This window comes from Hyalella azteca, unplaced genomic scaffold, assembly GCF_000764305.2.
Source record: "Hyalella azteca isolate HAZT.00-mixed unplaced genomic scaffold, Hazt_2.0.2 contig6976, whole genome shotgun sequence".
Lineage (NCBI taxonomy): Eukaryota > Metazoa > Arthropoda > Malacostraca > Amphipoda > Hyalellidae > Hyalella > Hyalella azteca.
This window is the reverse complement of record NW_025937115.1, coordinates 281379-302593: the sequence shown is the minus strand read 5'-3', so window position 1 is coordinate 302593 and position 21215 is coordinate 281379. Positions and strand designations below refer to the sequence as shown.

The 21215-nt window shown below is 39.6% G+C and overlaps 1 protein-coding gene across 3 annotated transcripts; it reads right to left on the bottom strand.

Moving 5' to 3' along the window:
* Positions 1-411: 411 nt before the first annotated feature.
* On the bottom strand, positions 412-18504 carry LOC108672750 (eukaryotic translation initiation factor 5B). 3 transcript variants are annotated; one of them, XM_018160491.2, is made up of 8 exons: positions 18390-18504; positions 17397-17426; positions 5269-5447; positions 4900-5091; positions 4378-4512; positions 3785-3931; positions 2823-3119; positions 412-2476 (listed from the first exon to the last, which is right to left on the bottom strand). In XM_018160491.2, exons 2-8 carry the CDS (start codon positions 17416-17418, stop codon positions 2396-2398), a joined length of 1053 nt encoding a protein of 350 aa, XP_018015980.1. In that variant the 5' UTR covers positions 17419-17426; positions 18390-18504; the 3' UTR covers positions 412-2395. The 3 variants fall into 3 exon arrangements, with proteins under 3 accessions (XP_018015980.1, XP_018015975.1, XP_018015966.1); XM_018160486.2 differs by having other exon boundaries at positions 18394-18504; XM_018160477.2 differs by lacking the exons at positions 17397-17426; positions 18390-18504 and adding exons at positions 7002-7088; positions 11906-12083.
* Positions 18505-21215: the final 2711 nt, after the last annotated feature.

Here is a 21215-nt window from a genome sequence, read left to right as displayed (position 1 = left end):
GGTCAGCAACAAATTCCAGCACATTTTCAAGTTTCAGACAAAATAGGATGCAGTGATTGTAGACGAACGACAAGGATTATTCGGCTGAGGTTATTTTTAGATGTTCAGTCGATTTTCGCAGTTGACGATACTGACCTATCGACAGTGACCTGTTGAGCTATTTAAATATTTGCTTGGCTCAAACGAATCCCATCTATAACTGCACCTTGCACCAGAAATTACACACGAAGGGACTTCCTTTTAGTTCACGTGGAGATTCCTCTGGACAAAATAGATTAGATCCCTTAATTTTCGATATTTAACTCACTCCAAATTAGTACTGCGGTAAAACTTGAAACGTTTCAAAACTTCCTCGAGCAATTCGTGAATTAGAATCGACAAACAATCGTCACAGGAGAAAAAAGGGCCAAGTTATACCGTGTTATTTAATGAAGCGCAGCAAGTGAAGTGATCCGCGAGAACAAACAAAGGACCATACATGAAAGCAAGAAGACCTAACTTCAAGCTGAAAGTAGGCATTCATTTTTTCAAAGGTGTATCATTAGTCTAAAAACAGCTTTCAAGCTCTATTCAACTAAGAAAAATACAAAGATATATTTCACTAAAATCAAATTTCGCTAGATTCTACTTGCTAAGAACATCTTGAACCGTCTGTATGAAAAGAGCAACATCAGCGACTCACTAGATTTCGACGACGTGTGACGAGCCCGTTTAGTGGCGTCAAGAAAGCGCTTAGCTAAATCGCTAACTTTAAACCGAATATCACATTCTCAAGGTCATTTTGATACGGTCTAAAACTTAACTGCTTACAATTCCAATCCTCAGCACTATGAACGCACATCAAAATATCAATAGAAAGGGAAATTATCACTATTTCTAACGAAATGTTACATGTAACACAGTTCATCGCCTTAATCACTAAAACTAATTATCTCCTTGACATATAACGTAATAGACCCCAATTTGCATACGTCTGCAAGTAGAGTCGCTTTTCCAGGAACATAAAAATAGTTTACCAATTCTTCGACAATCTTATTCGTCCGTAACACTCTGAACCGTGAGCCACACACTTGCTCTTTATAATCCAACCATGGATTAGTGGTCTTCAGCTGGGGTTGTTTAAGCCAACAGGAGATCAATAGAAAGGTTTTAATTCATCAAGGTATTACCATTACACTTAAGACTAGACAGCACCCCAGAGAGATGCCTAGCAAAAAGATGTACAAAATGATGATTTCGTTTAGAGAGTATTAAAAAAGTAGGAAAAAATGTGGATTGAGAAGGATAAACCTAAAGAAAATCAAAACTCATTGCATAGTCAGGTGGATAAATGAGACAGAATGCGCCAACAAAGAACATACGAAGAGGTTGAAACATAGAACAGGGCATAGAAGAACCTAATAGACGTCCTGAGCAAGAAAATGACTTGTTTCAGTTTTCAGAAATATACATATACGCCAGCAATAACGGCTGAAAAAGTTGCCGTTGACGCGCTTCTTCATACTTCTTCCCGTTAGTTGATATCTAACAATAGAGGTCGCTGTAACAGAACAACTGTGTGACACTTATGCACCGAAGATGTACTACTTGCCAATTTCAGAAGAAATCGATGAAGCCAGAAACTTGACTGAAGCATTTGCAGGCTAATTACGCAAAATCAACGCATTGCTCATTCCACTCAACGCTAAATTCGTTCATAAATACCATCAATGTGTGTCTGACAGGCGTTATAAGCAAGTTAACAGCCGCTATGTTCTTCCTAAACTGCTACGTCTAGTACATCAACATTTTGACGAGGAGCTGGCAGTAGCAAGACTAACACCTGGACAGAGTTGAACACTAGAGGTTCACTGTTCAAAGGACGTGACGAAGGCTAGTTTTGATATCATGCGGAGACCGAAAACAATTGGCAAAATTCGTCCCGGCTCAAAAGTTAAAACGCTGATTTGAGGGAGCTTTACACAACAGGATTTGCCATCATAATATAGATATGAGAACGCGATCATGTTAGAAGAGACCATAAAGGTGGAATAATATTCTAAGCACAAGGCATCCAATCTATGAACTACCAAGTTCATCGTTGCTAAGAAATATTTTAAAAATCGTTCACACCCTATCAAAATTATTATCATTGGAGACCAAGTAAGGGTTCATAGAGTACTCGACTAGGGAAAAATCTTAAAATAAAACAATTTATTGTGGTTATATAAGTACGTCGATTTTTGCACAAAGTAAAAAAATCAACTAGTTCACTCGGTATACTATGAAGCGATGTGTCCTTTTTGCAGTGCTTGTCGAACTGATACTAATGAGAACACTCCTTAGGACACAACCAGAAATTGATTTGACGGTATCGAGCCAATAGAAGATATGCGCCAGATTTTAGGAAGACAGCTTATCCCGAAGAAATGTCATCAGACGTCGTTGAAGCCGTCATCTTCTCTTTGTTGGCGCGCACCGCCTCGGCTCGTCGCTCCTGCAATGAGAATATAGGCATCTGGTTAGTTTATGATCGAACTGCGGTATTTGAGAACACTTCAAACCTGCAAACAGACTAGCATGAACACTGCCGAGGCCCTGAAACATCGTTAGCCGTTACCCTATAAAGGGACCTCAATACTAGGCAAACCAACCCACATTAGTAGTCAATGGATGCATGCAAGACGAAGCCCTAGTTCGCGTCACCTTTTATGATTGATGACCGAAGGCAACAACAATAGCAGTCCATGTCTAATGCCCAATCTAAGGAATTGCGAGAAATTACTATTCCTCTAATTTACATATTCATCTTGACCAGGAAATGACATGCTACGTCCAAATACCTGCTCTTCGCGAATTTTCCTGTTCTTCTCGGCCATCTCTGCTCTATTTTTCTCAACTAGATCAAATTTGGCTTTAATTTTTTCCTCAACTTCCTTCATTCTATTTTCATGTTCTTTCTCTTTATTTTCGATAATTTTTTCAATTTTGTCGAGAACGTTTGTCGGCGGTCGAGCGTTTCGCTCATTTCTGATCTTGTCGACTTTAGCTTCGTAGCTGGCGATCTCTGCTCGGAGTTTCTCACTTTGCTCTTCGTGTTTCTTGTTGAGGTTCTCTTTAAAATCTTCTACTTTGGCCAACTGAAGAAAAAGGGTGCAAAAAAATGAATCAGACGCACTTTAAAGGAAAAATAATCAAAAATATCAAAACAAGCGGAACACACGAAGCGAACACATGACAGGTGCACATATAGCGGAGGAAAGGCAGGTATAAATATTTTGATCTCCAGAGCCGTCGAACATAGATAGAATAAAAAGTTTCAACAAGCGGCAGAGGTGGAAAAGGAAATCAACGAAATTCGGTGATTTAAAATCAAATAATAGCCACATGGAACGGTTGAGGTAACCAAATTCTCATTAGAGTTGAAACTACAAGGTTCAACGGCGAGCGCGAGAAGGAATTCAATTATAATGTATATATAAATCGAGTACCAATAGATTTGACGGACTCCGCTCAAGCCTCTATAGCTCTCAGTTCCGTGGTTGGCATTAAAACTGAATAAAAATGTGCTGGTTTATTCAATAACGTAAGAACCTACGTGAACAAATGTCAATCAAACGGCAATATCCCCAAAAGGTGTTCTGCGAAAACTGAGACTTTACTCAAAACACAGTGATACTACACGAGGACTCTTTGATCAACAGCCTTGATGTAGACGGCGGAATGCAGGTGTTGAGGCCAAGTCATTCGCCAGTGAAAAATTACGAACAGCTTTATTAAACAAGGACCAACTAAACCCACTTACGTGGTTCCTCAAGGCTTCCAATTTCTTCTCAATTTCCGCCTCCCTGTTGTCGGTGGCCACCTCTTGCTTGATGCGAATGCGCTCTTCCAAGTCACGGACTGCACGGTCGTGCGATTCGCGGACGCGTTGCACGGACGCTTCGTGAGCCTGAAAACGAAATCCTTAATACCAACCTGTACGATTACCATTTTTTGACTATCTCGATCACAGGTATTCAGAGACTAACTCGATAATTTCTGTACGTTAGTCAGAAGTTCAACAAACTTTCATAAAATTTTTTCCCATATTTTCTATTTTTCACTGTGCTCTCAAACACTGATTACACTCTTTCCACGATATTAAAGCTTTCAATGCCGGCATTGGTCTAATTTAGAAGTTAGCTAAATTTATAGACCCTTGCTTCCACCCGTTTTTTTTCTCGAATAAACCTTAGACGTCATCGACAAGGTGCCAAAGCTTTCAAATTTCACCGGAAACCGTTAGTGGCAAAACAACAAAACAACTGTACTACGAAAAAGTAACTGCTTCGACGAACAAAATTCACAAGCGCTTATCATTTATTCATCTCGAGTTCATACGAATTCCTTACAAACCTGGAGCTTGGCCATGATGGTGCGCAGATGATCATCGCGGTTTTCTTGAGCAGACGACATCTTCGAGAGAATTTCCTCTCGCAGCTTCTCAGTCTGTTCCTCGACGCTCTTGCGTACAGTTTCAACGCTGTTCAGCTGTAACCAAGTAGAGAAGGTTAATTCAACAAAATCTACTACAATTGCACACGTCTAACATTCGAAAAAAATTCCCTTTCGCTTGGGATAATTCGCTATCTGTGAAAGTCTAAGGTTGATTAAAGAGAATTCAACTCTCTTCTGGCCATTTTCAACAGGCCGTAAGAACTGCAACTATTATTTTCGGACTACCCGCAAGTTCATATGGGAACCTTTAAAACCATAGTTCAGAGGCAACAATTTCATTACAATGGTGCACAGATGGATAAAAATTCGATTATGCATCAAGACGACGATTCGCCATACATGACCAAGTTCTCTTGAAGGCAATGTATCCCGGCCTCAAGAAGTCGTGTGAAATTACATACTTGAGGAATTTTTACTGACATGATCGGCCACTTTAGCCTTGAGTCCATCGAGATGAGCCTCCCGATTGACAGAGGAGGCGTCGAGCTTAAGGTCCAGCGCAGTCGCGGTACTGCAGATGAACTCGTCGTTTGCCTCCTGACGCTTACGTGCAGCCTCCTCCAGCCGGCATAGTCGCTCTCCGATGCTGGCTACGCGCTGCGCCTCAAGCGCCTGCCAACAGTCATTAGTCCATTAACGAAATATTCAAATGGAGAACAAATTCCACGCTTGCCGATAAATGAACAATTCATTACGGTACTAACTAGAAATGGTAAAAAGATTAGTTATGTATGTAAAGAAAAATAATATTAACAAGCGGATACAAATGAATAATAAATTGAAACTCGCCTTACGACGCTGCTCAGCGAGCTCGAGCTTGTTCTCGATGTCCTGCTGGGTGATGGAGCGAGCAGGAGGAGGCGAGGGCGACTTGGCTGGAGAAGAGGGGCGTTCGGTCACCGCCTGCGACAAGATCACCTCGTAGCTCATGCCCCCTCGCGATTTCTCCTCGGCACGGATCTCGGTTGCTGCACAGTCGAATCAACTATATTAAAAAGCCATCAGGTAAATGAGCTGTGACTTGGATGCAATGAAAACCCCTAAATTGAGCGTTAGAAATACTAGGGAATTACAAATAAATGTATAAATGATGAGACGTTCGCCAAACAGAACAATTAAACAAATTGACCGTCATTTCAAGCGTCCTCAACTTCATACAATATTCCTAAAAAATTGAGTACGTTCCTCAATTTCTCTCAACTAACTCAGCTCAACTCGTGATCAAAAAAAAAAAAACTATTTTAAAAATTGCATTAGAAAGACGTGGTTTTAGGCAGTAATCTTTTCAAAGTCATTACAATATGCACGAGGCATATGAAAGATCATAAATATTTCAGTTTGACTAGCGGCAAAAATTTTTAATGGGTCTAACGTTGCGCATCTAGTGCATCTAGTTCGATCAAAACTCGAGCATGGAGACTGTAATATAGCAGGCTGAAAAAGTTCCTAATACTTGCAATTAGACCGCTACTAAGATCAAGCGTGATCAGTTTTAGCATATGCGTTAAATTTTAGGTTTCCGTCAGTCGATCTGCTGATCCCGATTGGCGTACCGGTTACAATTATAGGATTTTAAGTTCAACGCCAGGGATCACGCGCTTCATCTCTTAGCTACTAACTCTAGGTGCCGCAGCTCTTTTGTGTCCGATTTGCTACTATTTGTTCCCGAGTATTCAATGTTAATTTTCTAGTTTCCTATTTCCCAACCGTTTTATAAGACTACCTGTTCTGATTTGTTCCTTTATTAGTTTGCAGGCAACGCATTCATTAGGAATTCGGGACAATACCGTCATTGGGTTTGTTCGTCATTGGAGTTTCTTATCTCGTCCAGCCCTAACCTTGCTTATTTAGCCAATAAGGAAGCGTCTTGCTGTTTCCAGTCATTGGTAGACGTGACGAGCGGACCATCCTAACTTTTGAGGTGACGGAAGTGGTAATTTGAATATCCAAAGCTAGTTCGTCACAGAATTGATGTTCTAAGAACATCAAACTAGGATGTCAACTGCACGATAGGGGCAATTAGAGCTCTCAACTATGAAGGCATAACTAAATGAAGTCTGACAATGAGGCAAAATTTTAGGTAAAAACGCTATGATAATCACTTACCTGCGTAACGAGAAGGCTAAAAACAGAACATTCCCAGTGATGAGCCAAGAGCCCAACGTTATAAGACTATTTCTAGGTTACACAACTCCTAGGTGTAGTCAACTTTTTCACAAAATTTATATCACGACGGAAAAGTCTTTCAACATGTTCAAGTAATACTTGGAAGATTTTTCTGAACCTTTCCGTAACTGTCATACGATGCATGTCAGTTCTACGGCAAAATGTTTTTCGAAATTCAATAACGACTATAGGTAATAAATTTACAAAAGAACAGAAATGCAGTGAAAGCGTTAACATTGGTGGTATGAATTTTTCATGCAAAAATTGATCAACCAGTGCCAAATGTAGAATTCGAATATATAATACAGTACGAATGTGAACTGACCAGCTGACTGAAAAGTTATATATGGCCTTACCATGATTGCGTCTGGTTTTATTTGGCTGCTTGCAGCGAGGTTTCTTGTTGATCTTCTTGGAAAGCGGCTTCTTGTGCAGGTGCCGTCCTTAGCAGCGTGCGGGCAAAGAAAGCAATCTTTTTCTAGCAGAACAGGTCGGAAATATGTATTCTCTATAAAAATCATTTATTTAATGGTCGGTGAACATACGATTTGGGGAACCGTTCGAGAATATACTAATTAAAATCTATTTCGTTATTCTGAATATTCTATTGAACGGCCTTTAAAAAAATCGGAAAAGCCTCAACTCAGATTGTTATGACAAAACCAACTAGGTCACTGCAGTATTGTTTTAGACTTGGTAAACTACGAGGAATTCATACACAGGACACACCCAGCAAATGAGTAGAATATAATTAATATTTCGTTGAAAAACTGGAAGAGTCCTCAAAACTTATGACCGACCACATCAACTGAAGTAACTTCGCTGTATGAAGAATAAAGGAAGAGGGAAATTGGACGTCAGAGCTCCGCTATGCGTCTCAATTACACGAAATCAGGGAGCCCATTGAGGGGAAACTGAACCAGGGCCCTGACAATACAGATGGCGATAACGGTGCTCAACAGACAATTCAGTTCAACAACACAAGCACACAGAAGTGCAATATAAATAATTTGAAATATGACGGCAAATCTTTGATGCATTAAAGACGAATCGGGTCGATTTGTTGTCATCTAGGAAATACATATTGCGCAAATAAAATTGAACATTAAATGATTGTGAGCTATCAATCAAAAGAAGTATGTTTTGCAAATATTCATACATTTTAATAAATTATCCAAGCCTTGTGAATTTGACTGAGGTACTCGCACAAAAAAGAATACATGCGTAGCTCATCGAGATACAATACGAAAGATTCGTGCCATCTCAGACATTTCAATATTAGGGCAACGTCAAGTTTAATAGTCTAAATATTGATACGATTTCATCGACACCATAAATAGCTGGTCCAGAAAATAGACCGGCTGCACTGCACCGTGCAGAGGTTAGGGACAGAAGAACTGAGCACTACACACAGACTAGCAAGCCACTGGTAGCCCTGGTGCGTGCCACCATTAGTAAGATAAGCATGGCACCTCCAGCTCGTTCTCATGCAACGCTCCGGCTGCAGTCTTCAGGATCAATTTTCTGCAGCGAATGCACCTAAATATCTGTATACCCTTCATGCAAATTATTTGCGCAGATTTTGAAGCGATTTTGATGGAACTTCACTGTGCTCAAATACGTAATAAACAATGTGTATAACGGTCACAATACCTTGAAAATACGTTGCGTGAAAATGATAAGACGATTAACTGGACCATATTATATCAGCTAAAATGAACAATTATAAATAGGAAACCAAAAATTGCAATATTATCGGTTCGGTTTCACAGTCACCAAGAACACAATCGAAAAATTCGGTTCTTACTCAAACCCACTGAGCCAAATTAGAGAATCATTCCGAGTAGGAAGGAAAACATCATGGAAATCAAAGAATTGTCTATATGCAAATACGTCAAGAAATTAAACGACTTTCGATCATCAGGATGTCAGAAAATGAAGGGTAGAGACATCGGCCAAAGACAAATAATCTCCCTCAAATAACAAATTATGACTACAGTCCATGGGTTAAATTTTCGAACCAGGTTACAATACAAGGCAATTAAAATTGAACCTAAATGATTATTCAAGTTCTACTTGGAAGTGCGCAAGCAAAATAATGACAATTGATAACTAGCTTAATTCGTTTAAAACACAATTGAGTTGTTGACCAAGGGCTGTAGGGTTTCTGAAGTATTCTCATCTATCTGGCAGCAGACCTGCGCAGGTATGAGGGCAATCAATAGCGGGGCCAGGGTGATGGCGCCACGTAATTAGTTTCAGAGTTACTGCAGTCGTCGCCGTTACTGAAGCCATTAGTAGACAATGTATTTATTTCCAGGAAATATTCATAGTAATGAAAGCGATTAAATACTTGCTTGACTAATCAAAGGTGGAAAATTTTTTAAAACAATGCGTTACTGATTTGTATCATGAAACGCAGAAGGAACCATTCGCTCTGATAACTGCAACTTTAATTCCAGACCAAATTTTGCAACGCGATTAAGAGATGAATTACGAACTGAGCATCACTTAACGAGACAATAATAGAAATGATATTGAGTAGGTACATACCGTAAAAAGCAATTGGAAATCGGATTCTAGACTTTGGCGTCTCTGAATAATTTTTCTCGAAATAAACCGAGACGAGACGAGAAAAATAAGGGGACAGAATAAAAAATTAAGGGGACAGAATAAAATTTATCCCAAAATAAACGTATGAGCCGGGACAAGATTTGTGTGCCGGACTTTAAAACTTATGTCCCGGTGATTATGGAACGATATGAGATATAAAACGAGACGGTACGTACCGAGACGAGACATGTCTTTTAAATTCAAGGCAAACTGGCAAAACAAGATATTTCTTACTATACGATAACAAATCGTAACATTCCGAACGCGTGATTATTAAATACCTACCAAGTTAACCCTCAGACTGTCAAAGGGCTGTTGCCAGTCATGGGCAGATTCGGCGGAATTTGGCAGCGAAACTTATTTGGTACTTATATAAGTGGGCAGAGTTGGCGATGTATGGCTGAATATTTAGTGAATAATGTTGCTGTTGATCCATCAATCGCCCATGATGATAACCAGCACGCTTAATGGCATCATCGTGCAGTGTCGATTGGCAGCCGCTTAGAAGAGTGTGGAAGGGCTTTCTGAAGCCCTGCAAGATGTCATGAATCAAATATGGTAACTGGAAATATTTTAAGGAGCTAAGAACAGGCGAAACCCATCACGACCCGAGGTATAAACCAGGCCAATCGTCAGTGCAAACTGTTTCGATATTTACATGTTCAATGATGCTAACACATCGAAAATGCCATGCGTAGACCTCTTCGTGCCGTCGCTGGTTAGCTAAGGCTGGAGAAACATAACGCCGGCAAAAAAAAAAAAATACTATGGCATTAGACGAAATTGAGAACATCTGCAATGAAGATGCGGCTTCATGGGATTATACAAGTTGTGACTTGCACGAGAATTGTAGACCAATGCGTCGTAAGTTACCAGTACACATGTAAGTAACCAGAGCCCTCCTACACCCTAGCGAAGCATTGAAGCAAGTCTCTTATGCCATCACCACATGTAGCCAACCGCAGAGGAGAGTAATTAGTCGCAAGTAGAGAACGCACCACCTTATGCTCTATGAACTTGTGCGTTAGACCTATCGGCTGGCTATTCAATTTTAAACAAAAAATTGTCGAAAAAGAGGCAAAATGGTTTCCCTGACATGTATATTTCGTAAAAAGTTGTTGGCTAGAAGCAGGCTCACAACGGGCAGGTACTGGTCGCTCCTCGCTATTAACCCCTGAAGCAGGCAGTACTTCTGTACAAGAGGCCACTAGCCTAGGTAATTAGTGACGATTAGACCGAATGTAGTTCAAATCGAAAACCAAGCATCGATTCAGGCCGCTGAGATTAACTGACGTAGAAATCTGTAACGATTCCTCCCGTTACGCCTTTCGAACAATTATGGTTTTCAATTTCACCCTAGCCATTCATATTTGCTAGATGCGCAATATTGATGTCATTTTACATAGAAATATACCCGAAACGTTGTCAGCAAACAAAATGTTTGCTCGACAATTTCAAACAATTCATTTCTCTAAATACATTTCAAGGATTAACTATTATGTCTCGTTACGTCTCGCTTCGTTTCGTTATAAAAGAGGAACATTCCGGGTAATTTTAAAACTCTTATTTTAACTTGGACGTCTCGTCTCGGTATTGTTCCGGAATTTCCAAGGAATGCTGAATTAATCCGGTTTTCATTGCTAACCGGGACAAACTATGTTGTCTTGCTTCGTACGGAAAAAGTACCAAACGCAGGAGTCTATTGGCGTCAGCACACATAAACATTGCAATCAAAGTTTGATTCAAAACGAATGAAGATTGGCTGACGAAAAAAAGTTTGAAATAACGTTGCGGGTAGTCTCGTTTGCCTTCAATTTTTAGACTAGGCTGTAAGTGCTACACAGTTTGAATTTGTGATAGGTTAGATGAAGTTCAAAAATCTGTAGTATATGGGCGACACCGACAAAAAAAAAGCTGTCATTTCTTGGCAATACGACCCGCAATTCTGTAAGAGATATCAAAATTGCAGGCGAAAAATTAGCTTCCATTACCGCATGAAATCTTAAATAGAAAAACTTTATTCGCATCTTATAGAGTAAGTAGTCAATCATATAAATCTTAAAAATTTGATAGGATTATGATTGACCTGACTAGGACCTGCTCTAACCAGGCATGAAACGTTGACTTCCTTGCCAAGAAAATCACAGCTGCGCTTGAGACAACGCATGAAGCGGTTTTATGAGGATACCTTAGTATAATAGAAGCGGCGGTAGAGGAGTAGAGGATGAGGTGAAAACTTAACGCACCACAATGAAAAAGGAGCATACAGAGTTCCTATAGAAAATATGCGGTAAACAATACCAACATTTCACTTATGCGAATCGCAGAATATCTAGCAAAATATTCTTTGGACTAAGTCACCGACAAAAATATTTCTCAACCCGATTCCAGTAGGAATTGTTATTTTAGTAACCCACTGGTAAGACTCCATTGAAGGTCTTGGACGTCAACAGTACCAACAATATTGTTGACGCATGACCAGTAATGAAGACAATGATCGCAACTTCAGCTTCATCTGCTGGGTAATCATCAAATCTGGAAGTTGACCAATTCAATCAATGATTTTCGAAGATCATGCAGCATACTTTATACGAATCAAATAAATCTACATTTAGCTATAGAAACGTAGGTATCATTCGGAACTCACCTGCAATGGCCGAGTTCACTGAGCATGTGTGACAAAAGCATCGAAGGAAGGAGTCCGTAAAAAGTCCAATGATCATGATTGCTAACTCGAATGGATATCCTAATTAAACAATTATTTCAATTTGGTACAGACTTTAATAAAAGAATGTAGGCCCTGTCGGAAATGCCAAGAAAATAACTAGAAAATAGCTGAGAAAAAGGTATCGGCATAGCGACCACGCTCCAAATACCTACATGCATAGGGAACAAACCAAATATGCACTTGCCATACGTTTATCTACTTCATTATTCGTATTGCAATTAGTCAGATTGCATTTCATCACGCAATGCAATAGAAAATGGATTAATTATCAGCTAGAGCGTTGACGAGTAGTGAAAAATAATTACAGCGCAATAAATAAGGTCAAATGGAGTAACTTCAATGCAAAAAAACTATGCACCCCAGCACATGAACGCTACCCTGATCGTTTGAACTGGAACAATAATTCAAAGATTTGGATGGAAATCCATTATCATCAAATTCAGCTTTGAGAACGACACCGGCAAAAAAGGCGTGGTACTCTTCCATGCAGGGGACGATAAGAAGTTGACCCAACGTGAACATCGATCGACACACCGGCATCAAGTGCAGTGAGTTTGAGTTCTCTGATATCGTGACCAAAGGCAATAAGAATATTATACGGGCCGGAGCAGACAATGGTAAACTTGTGTGATGGGTGTTGGCCAACGACACAAGCGGCTGATTTCAGAACACCACGAACACGACGACGCCCAGCACAAGACTGACTGGAAATGACCCACCGACTGGAGTCGAGCTGCTGGCTCAGTGTGGCGCAGCACCAACACTCCGGGGACAGGGAAGGAAGCAGTTCAGGGGAGCGGCTGCCTCTGCATCGTCACCATGGCATTGTAAGCGGGAAATCAGAAGATAATTTCAATATTACGCCCCCAGTACTTCCGCCTACCACGCTAAGTATTTTGTTCGCAGTAATATATTATCGTTAACGAATACGTGTAAGGCTAGAAGTTAGACACTTTACAGATGCAGCAAGCGAGAGTCGCAAGGGGTGTGGTTTGGAGAGAGCGCATGCGCCGTTTGTTTCTCTCGGCGTCCAGGGTTTCGCGACTGCCCTGACTCATTGAGACTCCCAAATGGACACCCAGAGCTATTAGCCAGATATACTTACATACTGAGCGAAGGTGGCTCCTTAGGCTCCTCTTAAAAATACAAAAGATAGCGCTCTGCTTCAATAAGAAAGGCGTATTTAAAATATAATGATAATAATAATAAACTTGAGTTCTGTACGTTGCGAGTATAATTTATTAATTCAAAAGTCGGTAGTAATTTTAGCAGTCACAAGTTGCCGAAACAGAAATTTCACTTTAATACATGAGCAATATATGAAAGTAAAATCTCGCACCAAATTGGGAAATCTCGAGGGTGCACATGTTTATTCATGGTGAGCTTAAAACGATATTTCCAATCTTCTAATCAACCATCTCCAAGAACTCAGTTCCAAGAAGCAGAAAATCTCGAGACAAGAGGCTGAGTCAGTAAACAGCCCAAGATCCCGAACTTCAAAGAGACAGACACTGTCCCTTCATTCAACTAGCAAAGAGAACACTGGCCGTCTAACTAGCTGCCAGGACGCTTATCAGGGTTCTTGCGCTAACGAGGCCTGTCAAAGCTAGTGTTCGAGCTCACTGGAGCTTCCTGCTATTGCCAAGCCAAGAAGACAAAAAACAGACTTGTCTCTTTCAAATGGTTTCTACCAAGTCTATTTTTCTACACGGGATCATTCTACCAGTAATTTACTTTAACAAAGCGCCACGTCAGCGAACTCCAACCAAAATATTCCAATGCAGAATTGTTTGCGATTTTGACGGAAATCTATTAAAATAATATTAACAGCTCCATGTCTTGCTCTCATATTAACATACACGAATATGCACTACCGAACGAACATAGAACAGCTTGATGGCATAAATATAAAATGAGCATATATGTAAGTAATTCATAACAAATTTCTAGTGACAATTTTGTCATTGAAATCGCCAGGTGATGAATCCTGATGTATCCCCAAGAGTCTATGGGACGCTAGCAAAATAGAAAACTGACGCTAAAAATAAAATCTTACTAACTGCCCGTAAACTCTAAGCACTTCGCACGATGAAAAAACTGTTTATTCGTACGTTTACTTGCCAGTTCAGCACAATTCAAACGATAAAAAGTCGAAGGATACACCAATTTTTTACGGTTGATATGAAATTTCCCTACTGAAATGAAACGCTCACTGCTTTTTGAGGCTAAACCCTCCCCCAATACGTTCAAATCGGGCTTCAGGTATTACTATACGACAAAATTAGATTCACCGACATGTAACAGCAGCTGTCAAGTCGCCTTCTGAAGGATTCCAAAATGCAATTCACACATGATTTACCGTCGAAGGAAGCTCCAAGCTAAGAATATCTGAATTACACCCGGGCCCATATGACATTTCGGTGTTATTATAAAAAAAACTGTAAATGCTAATACACGATTCACGCGGCACACAAAAGGAACCTGCTTGAATGCTAGCGGTCAGGATATGAGCGGAGCGGGAAATGCCGTCAGTGAGATCACTGGATAGTATATTGCTGACACCTAACATCTTGAAGGAAGATTATCATAAAAAACTGATAAGTGGCTCTTATGCTAGCCGGTACGAGGTTTACATATTGCAATATTCCAACATATTTCCTCCATGCATTAACGACGTTTATATGATCATTTTTTCATTTTTGTTTCGTGTACCCAGGCTGAGGTTATTTATGTAAACCGAAAAACTTCATTAGCTCATTGTTAATAAAACAAAACAGGTTTATGAGTCACAGTTCAGTTAAAATTAGATTGCACCTATCCTAGGACTCGACTGAAACGCAGAGAACAAGCCAATCTTAGTATCCACACGAGCTGGCGGAAAATAAATCATGTTGCCTAAATTTCTAGCAACAGAAATTGGAGAGGCTCTATGGAAGTTACGTATTAACTATTAATTTGCTCGTTATGTGTGGAAGATGCAAGAGATCAATCGCTGGACTAGTCAGGTAAGTTGGCTACAAGTCTGTCTATTCGATATGGATGACGTCTAATGTCAGGCCTGAGCCCAGGTCCACATCTCATGGGGGGTTGAAGCTGGCGCCACACCAAGCAGAGGCTCCACCAGGTGAGCTGATCAATAGGCGTGTCTGACGAATCATGTCAACTCGGCTTCAAACTTCCCTCTACAGAATTTCATGCAAACTTCAGAAGACCGAGTGGTCACAAGTGGATTCAGGAGTTAGCCTAGTACCCTTATTGCGAAAATCGATATTAATCGAGTACTATAAGGGTTTTTTTCACTTAAATGGCAGAACCATAGGAATTCTCAGATTCAGGAACTTAGAAGCGCTAATTAGCAATTATTAGGAGTGATCCACACGAGTCCAGTTAATCTAGTAGTATTCACATTTTTCATATTTTAAAATTTCTAAGTTCACTTCTTCCAATCTTGAAGTCGAACTAATACCCTCAAAAGAATTTTCAACTGTAAGCAGTAACTCTATATGTACAGTAAGCAGCAACTATAGTATCCTTTGTAATTCTAAAACGTTTGTACAACCCTAATAAAATATTAATAGCACTTGATGCAGGCGTACCCTATAAATCGCAAAAAAATTCAGGTTGATTAAAATTGTTCCATTTTTCTTCGTTTCATCGGCATCCTATTCTTCGAAACTTCTGAGCTTGCAAGCAATTGCCGCTGAACTTCAGATCTATTTTTACTGAACTATTACAGAAAACGACCATGCCACCGCGCCCATCACCCGTCCCTACCCCTCAAGCATCCATTAAAGCAAGAGAGGGTGAGAGAGAAGGCGAGTGAGAGACGAGCTCCACAAGAGCGCCAGCCTCATCGATTGAACATAGGCCGCAAGCAGCAGCTGCAGCACCACCTTTTGCCGCATCCACTTAGTACGAAACTAAATATTCGAGCGATAAACCTCTTGCATCGAATGCAAATGAAATTTTAGTTGCACGAACAAAATTCCAGCTGCAGTTCAATAATCTAGGGTTTTGAAACTTTCTCAACGGCACCGCACGATTTCCAAGTCTAATCTTCCGAGATATTGAATTGGCAACATAAATGACCCGCAACTTCCGGTTCATTCAAGCTATTGAAGGCATGAGGATTGGTGACATCATCCGTGAGGTAAAATGTAGTTAGACATGCAGTGGGAAAACACCAATAACGCGCGAGCCATGATGTTATAGATTTAATAAATAAGGTCGGCAGAGCAAGACCGTGGATGATGAACTTGCCGTCTGCGGCGCGGCATCAAGCAATACGAAGACGAAAAAAGCCAACGTAGTTAGGAGGAAAAGATGCGGGTAAAAATGAATAAATTTTGTACACAGAATGGATGTTAAAAATGACTAGGTGATTGAATAAAATACAGAAATACAAGATTGCTTATCAGGCGAACGAAGATGTGTGAAGATGCAAGTGTATAAGAATGGATAAGGAAGAAGAGTGCATCTTTAAGGCATGAGTCACGCCGGCCGTAGCTCGCCAGACGAGATCAGCGGCAGGCGAGCTGGAATAGCCGGCGAGTGTCGAACCTGTGATCACTGCTGTGAACTAGAAAATTTACAACCGCGACTAATGTTTCTCAGGAGTCAATATAATCCGGTTTTACAAGCACAAGGCTATCGTGGCTGTTCGATGTAGTCGAATACAAAACAAGCAGCAAACTTTGAAATTTTCGTTACTCCGTCGAATTTTAAATAGACGCAAATGTGCAAGTTTCTTTAATACATTACCTAAAGAAAAAACATACGCAGCGATTGCAAAAATAAGAAGTAAAATATTACGTCAATTAGGGCATCATTCGCATGAGGCCACCATAGTAGCTAGCCGCTCTTCGTTCTATCCGATTATCCAGGTTCTAAATGCCCCTATACTGCGAATTCGACATTCTCGTTGTAGTATGGCTTTTGTGTCCGCTGATACAAATTGCCAAGTGTGAGCAGTCGTTCAACGCCGAGTTATGATAAGAAGTTCGTGAATCAATAGAACTTCCAACAATGTAAGAATGATTTAACTGCAATTTGCAGCAATTCAAACGTAGCGATATAAAGGTACAAGGTTAATATTTTAGCGGCCATTTAATATCCACCACAGTCCACAATTCACGAGTCGTAGCCTAAATTCCGACCACGCATCATATCGACGTCGTCACGAATGGTTCAGGCTTCAGCTAGTGAAATGACTAAGTAAACTGCAGAAGGGCCTTTAAAAAAACGGTACGCGTTTGAAAGCTTTCTTCAAATAAACCCTATAGATAGAAAACTTACCTTTGAAGATGAGGAGTGACTAAACTAGATTGAATTACAAGCTGGTATCTACGCCTTTTTTGGACGCTCCGACATGCAACAGGTGGTACGGTCTGATAATACGAACTATACTCACATTTCTCATCTTCAACTCCCATGATGAATTCTGCAACAAAAATTAAATGGGTTACTAAAAAGTCAAACCAGGAACTGTGATGGAAAAAAGGACATACTCCAGAAATTTAAATGAACAGCATTCTTAGTTTCCGTCACAAGTGAAACGGAGTTCAGTGAATCAGTGTTACCGGTTAAGCAAGTCAGAAGATCAAATTTCTTTCTGACAGGTAGCATCATCTTCCTGTAATAACTGAATTGATCGATAATATGGCATAAAATGTTTATAAAAATATAAAATGCTCATTGCACGAAGAAAATGACTACGGAGTCGCCTATCAGTAGACAGTAGTAAATGCGCATTCAAGGCCCCTGCCTTGCAGATAGTTTCTATTACCTGTGTCTTCATATCATAGTAACTAATAACTAAGTAATCATGTAATGAGCACCAGATATACTATAAAGGCCTACCTACCTATGGGCTATGGCTATAGTATAGTCAAACTTCGATAAATTCAGCGGACTGGCAGTGCTTCATCATGGTTAGTTTCAGCACATCCTCTACACACTGCTTGATTAGCATTACATTATGAACAGAAACATACGCGGCAATGCCATGCAATCCATTGGCATTTGGCAGCAGCTGTGGCCGTGGGTAGTACTGTATATACTACTGGCCTCTGCCCGTTTATTAGAAAGCCACAAGCCACAGAACAAAGGCTTACGTACACGAGATGAACTGCGCAGATAATTTCAAATTGAAAGGAGGTGAAACGAAACTTTCATTTAAGGATCGAGCAGTAGATCCATATAGGCATATACCATATTCTTAACAGAAAATCCCTCATAAAATATTGTACCTAGCAAGAGTGAACCAACTAATCTTTGTTTACGATAAACATTTCAAAAACTCTATTTATTCACTATTTTAAGTCAATGTAAAAGGCTTCTAATCAAGAATTAATCTTCAAAATCATAGAATAATTTTGTGATAAATATTAATAACAAGACTTACTTCCAACAGAAAGAAGACGCTCGGTACAGAAGAAAAGTTGCTTACACACAACCACTTATGCTGGAGCTAACTGTCGTTTGCACTTTGTCAGTCGGCGTCCCAGATTCTTATATTGTACCGCGCGCCTCAACCGAACCCAGCTGGCCTGGCACGTTACAAATGAAGCTCTTCCATTGGCTCAATTCAATGCCATGTAAAAAGAATGAACGCTATTGGCGGATAGAGGAAACACGACTTGTATCGAATTCTTTCATTGGCCGGGCTTTCGATGACGTGATGCCGGGCTATTTGAAATGTCTGTGCAGCTGACATTCCGCTTCATTGGTAATGATCGAGATTATTAGATTAATATTCCCTCATGACGAATCCACTTTTAAGTAAATAATTGCTGGGTTAAATAATGCGGAAACTTAAACTTGTTCCATCAGCAAACCATGATTCAAAAGTTTATGTGTTAACTGTGTTGTTTTATTACATCCTATATATCAGTTTTAGCATCTAATATGTAGGAAGTGACGTGTTATTATTTTAGTTTATTATTTAATAATATTGTTTACCGGGAGATTACTTAACGTCATGAAAATGTTCTTTTGTTCATTGGTTCCCTCAAAAATTCATCTGACAGGGATATACATGGGAATAGAATAAATTACTGATGGTTTTGTGTATAGATTCACCTCACAAATTGAGTTTTTTTGTAATTTCATTGAATAAAAGAATGATAAGTCAGCTCTCGCTGCATTTAAGACATTAATTAGTCATCAAGTGACTATTTAGAAACCATTTCCATTATTTCATTAGAATTTAGTTCACACAGAACATCATAATTGTAATTGAAATATGCAATGTCGCACTTCAGAACAGAAATACGAGTGTTCGTACTGAGGTACGTAAAATGATGGAGTGATTATAAGTAGTCATTAATAATAATATTGAGGCTCCTTACAATGTTTCAGCAATATTTGTTATGCGTATGGACTCATTTTTTGTGTGAATAACTCATTTATAATTTTTTATGAAGATTTGAAGAAAGAGAGCGGGCGAAGCGGTTGTGCGGAGCACAGCCGCCCAAGGGACTAGTTCGCCCACGCACGGCGATTAGCTCTCCCCGTTCAATTAATATGAAATAAAATATACAGTTTTATTATTTCCAATTAAAAGCGTTATATTTTTATTGATGTAGATTTGATTAAGATTTGGCAAGAAACTCTTATTTCACAATGCCACATCCGATGCCATACTCAAGACATAAACTTCTAGGTAGTTAAAACATTTTACCAGTGTGTCTAGAAGTACGTAAGAGAACATCGTATATCAGCTATAAAGGTGTCAGACATTATTTCAATGAAAAATCATCCTCAAGCTGGTGATTTTCTAGAATGTCGTTACCTAACTTTCACAACTTAAATTTGAAGCATGCCCATGCCCTGGGCGGAGGTTGAGTGAGTCATGGCTGTCATGTCAGCAACGTGCCTAACTTGCAACAATTATGATGAAGCGCTAACGGTCATGAGGCAGTACAAACACTGTGCTTTCATCTGCTGAGCTGCGACGCATACAGTTAATGACAATCGTATATGCAGCTTCAACAATTCAAACTGAACAAGCAATCTGTTTCCGTTGGTTTAGAATAGATGTTTATCTCCTTATTATCGAAAAATATGTTGTTATCTAACATTTGTTAAATACTTTCAACACGTCAATGATCAATGTGAGCTAAACATGTTTTACCATCAATAACATAAACTACAGGCATAATTCAGATAATTGATCGAGACCTGTCTTCTTAGGAAATACTCGGAGATATACAAAATGAATATTATTATCTTTACCGTGAGTATGGAAAGGACCAAATCATTATGATTCAACGAAGCTTTGTTCAATGAACTTAATCGATTCATAAATATTCTTTTTCAACGTAAAGTGTGTGATGTTTTAGAAAACTGTGTTCCGCTGAAAACTTTGTTTAGCAAAGATTTAGCTGACTTCGAGCCTCAACAGTGACCTATTCAGGTGGGAAGCGGAGACTTTAATAGAGGTAATTGATGGTTTTTATTCATTGTTCGGGCTCCTGAATTCTCAACGAAAATGTTTGCTGCCTAACACAAAATAATCTACCTGTAGCAATGGTTTGCCACCGCTGCCACAGCAGTGTTGCCTACTCGTTAAATGATTTTCAAGCTAAAATCTGACTTTTCAGGCCAAATTACGCTCTTTATTCCAATTTTATAGCTAAAAAGGTCATTTTACCTGTATTTTTTCCGCTAAAGCTAATGCATTGAATTTTCCGCTGAATGCATTGAAAATACGCTAGATTTAAAAGGAAAAATATCTGAATTGGCAACAATGCTTACACGCCACATGCCTGACCATAGCAACACATCGTTAAGTTCATGCAGCATGTTTACTAATTCTCCAATTACAAAGGAATTAAATCAAATTAATATGGAATAAATGCGGTAAATATATGGTATTCCTAATCGATATGTTAGTCATCGAATGCTGATGGTATGCGGTGACTTTACGGGACTTTCAGTTGGTACTCGATTTCAAAAAGGCTGAGAATTATTGGCATAGGTAAGTCAACACGATTGGAGTCTAATTTCTTATTATAGTGGCATTGCTGAAATAAACGGCACACTAATAGCCTATACCTGCTGTTTCATAGAACGTTTAAATTATTTGTCTTTTCGCCAACGCCTTATTTTAAAGCGGCCCTTAGACACACAATATTATTGCGCAATATGGTGTGCACAATATATTGACCGCAGCCTATAGACGCTCGATATTATTCCACAATATTTTGGTTTGCGCAATAATATTGTG

What these genes read in the sequence shown, in the direction of transcription:
- LOC108672750 (XM_018160477.2), bottom strand. Translation starts at nt 11,981, where the DNA reads ATGATCATTGGACTTTTTACGGACTCCTTCCTTCGATGCTTTTGTCAC. An exon ending in AGGCTAAAGTGGCCGATCAT is followed by an intron (nt 4,513 to 4,899) that starts GTCAGTAAAAAT and finishes ACTTGGTTACAG; the next exon opens with CTGAACAGCGTTGAAACTGT. An exon ending in CCATCATGGCCAAGCTCCAG is followed by an intron (nt 3,932 to 4,377) that starts GTTTGTAAGGAA and finishes TTTCGTTTTCAG; the next exon opens with GCTCACGAAGCGTCCGTGCA.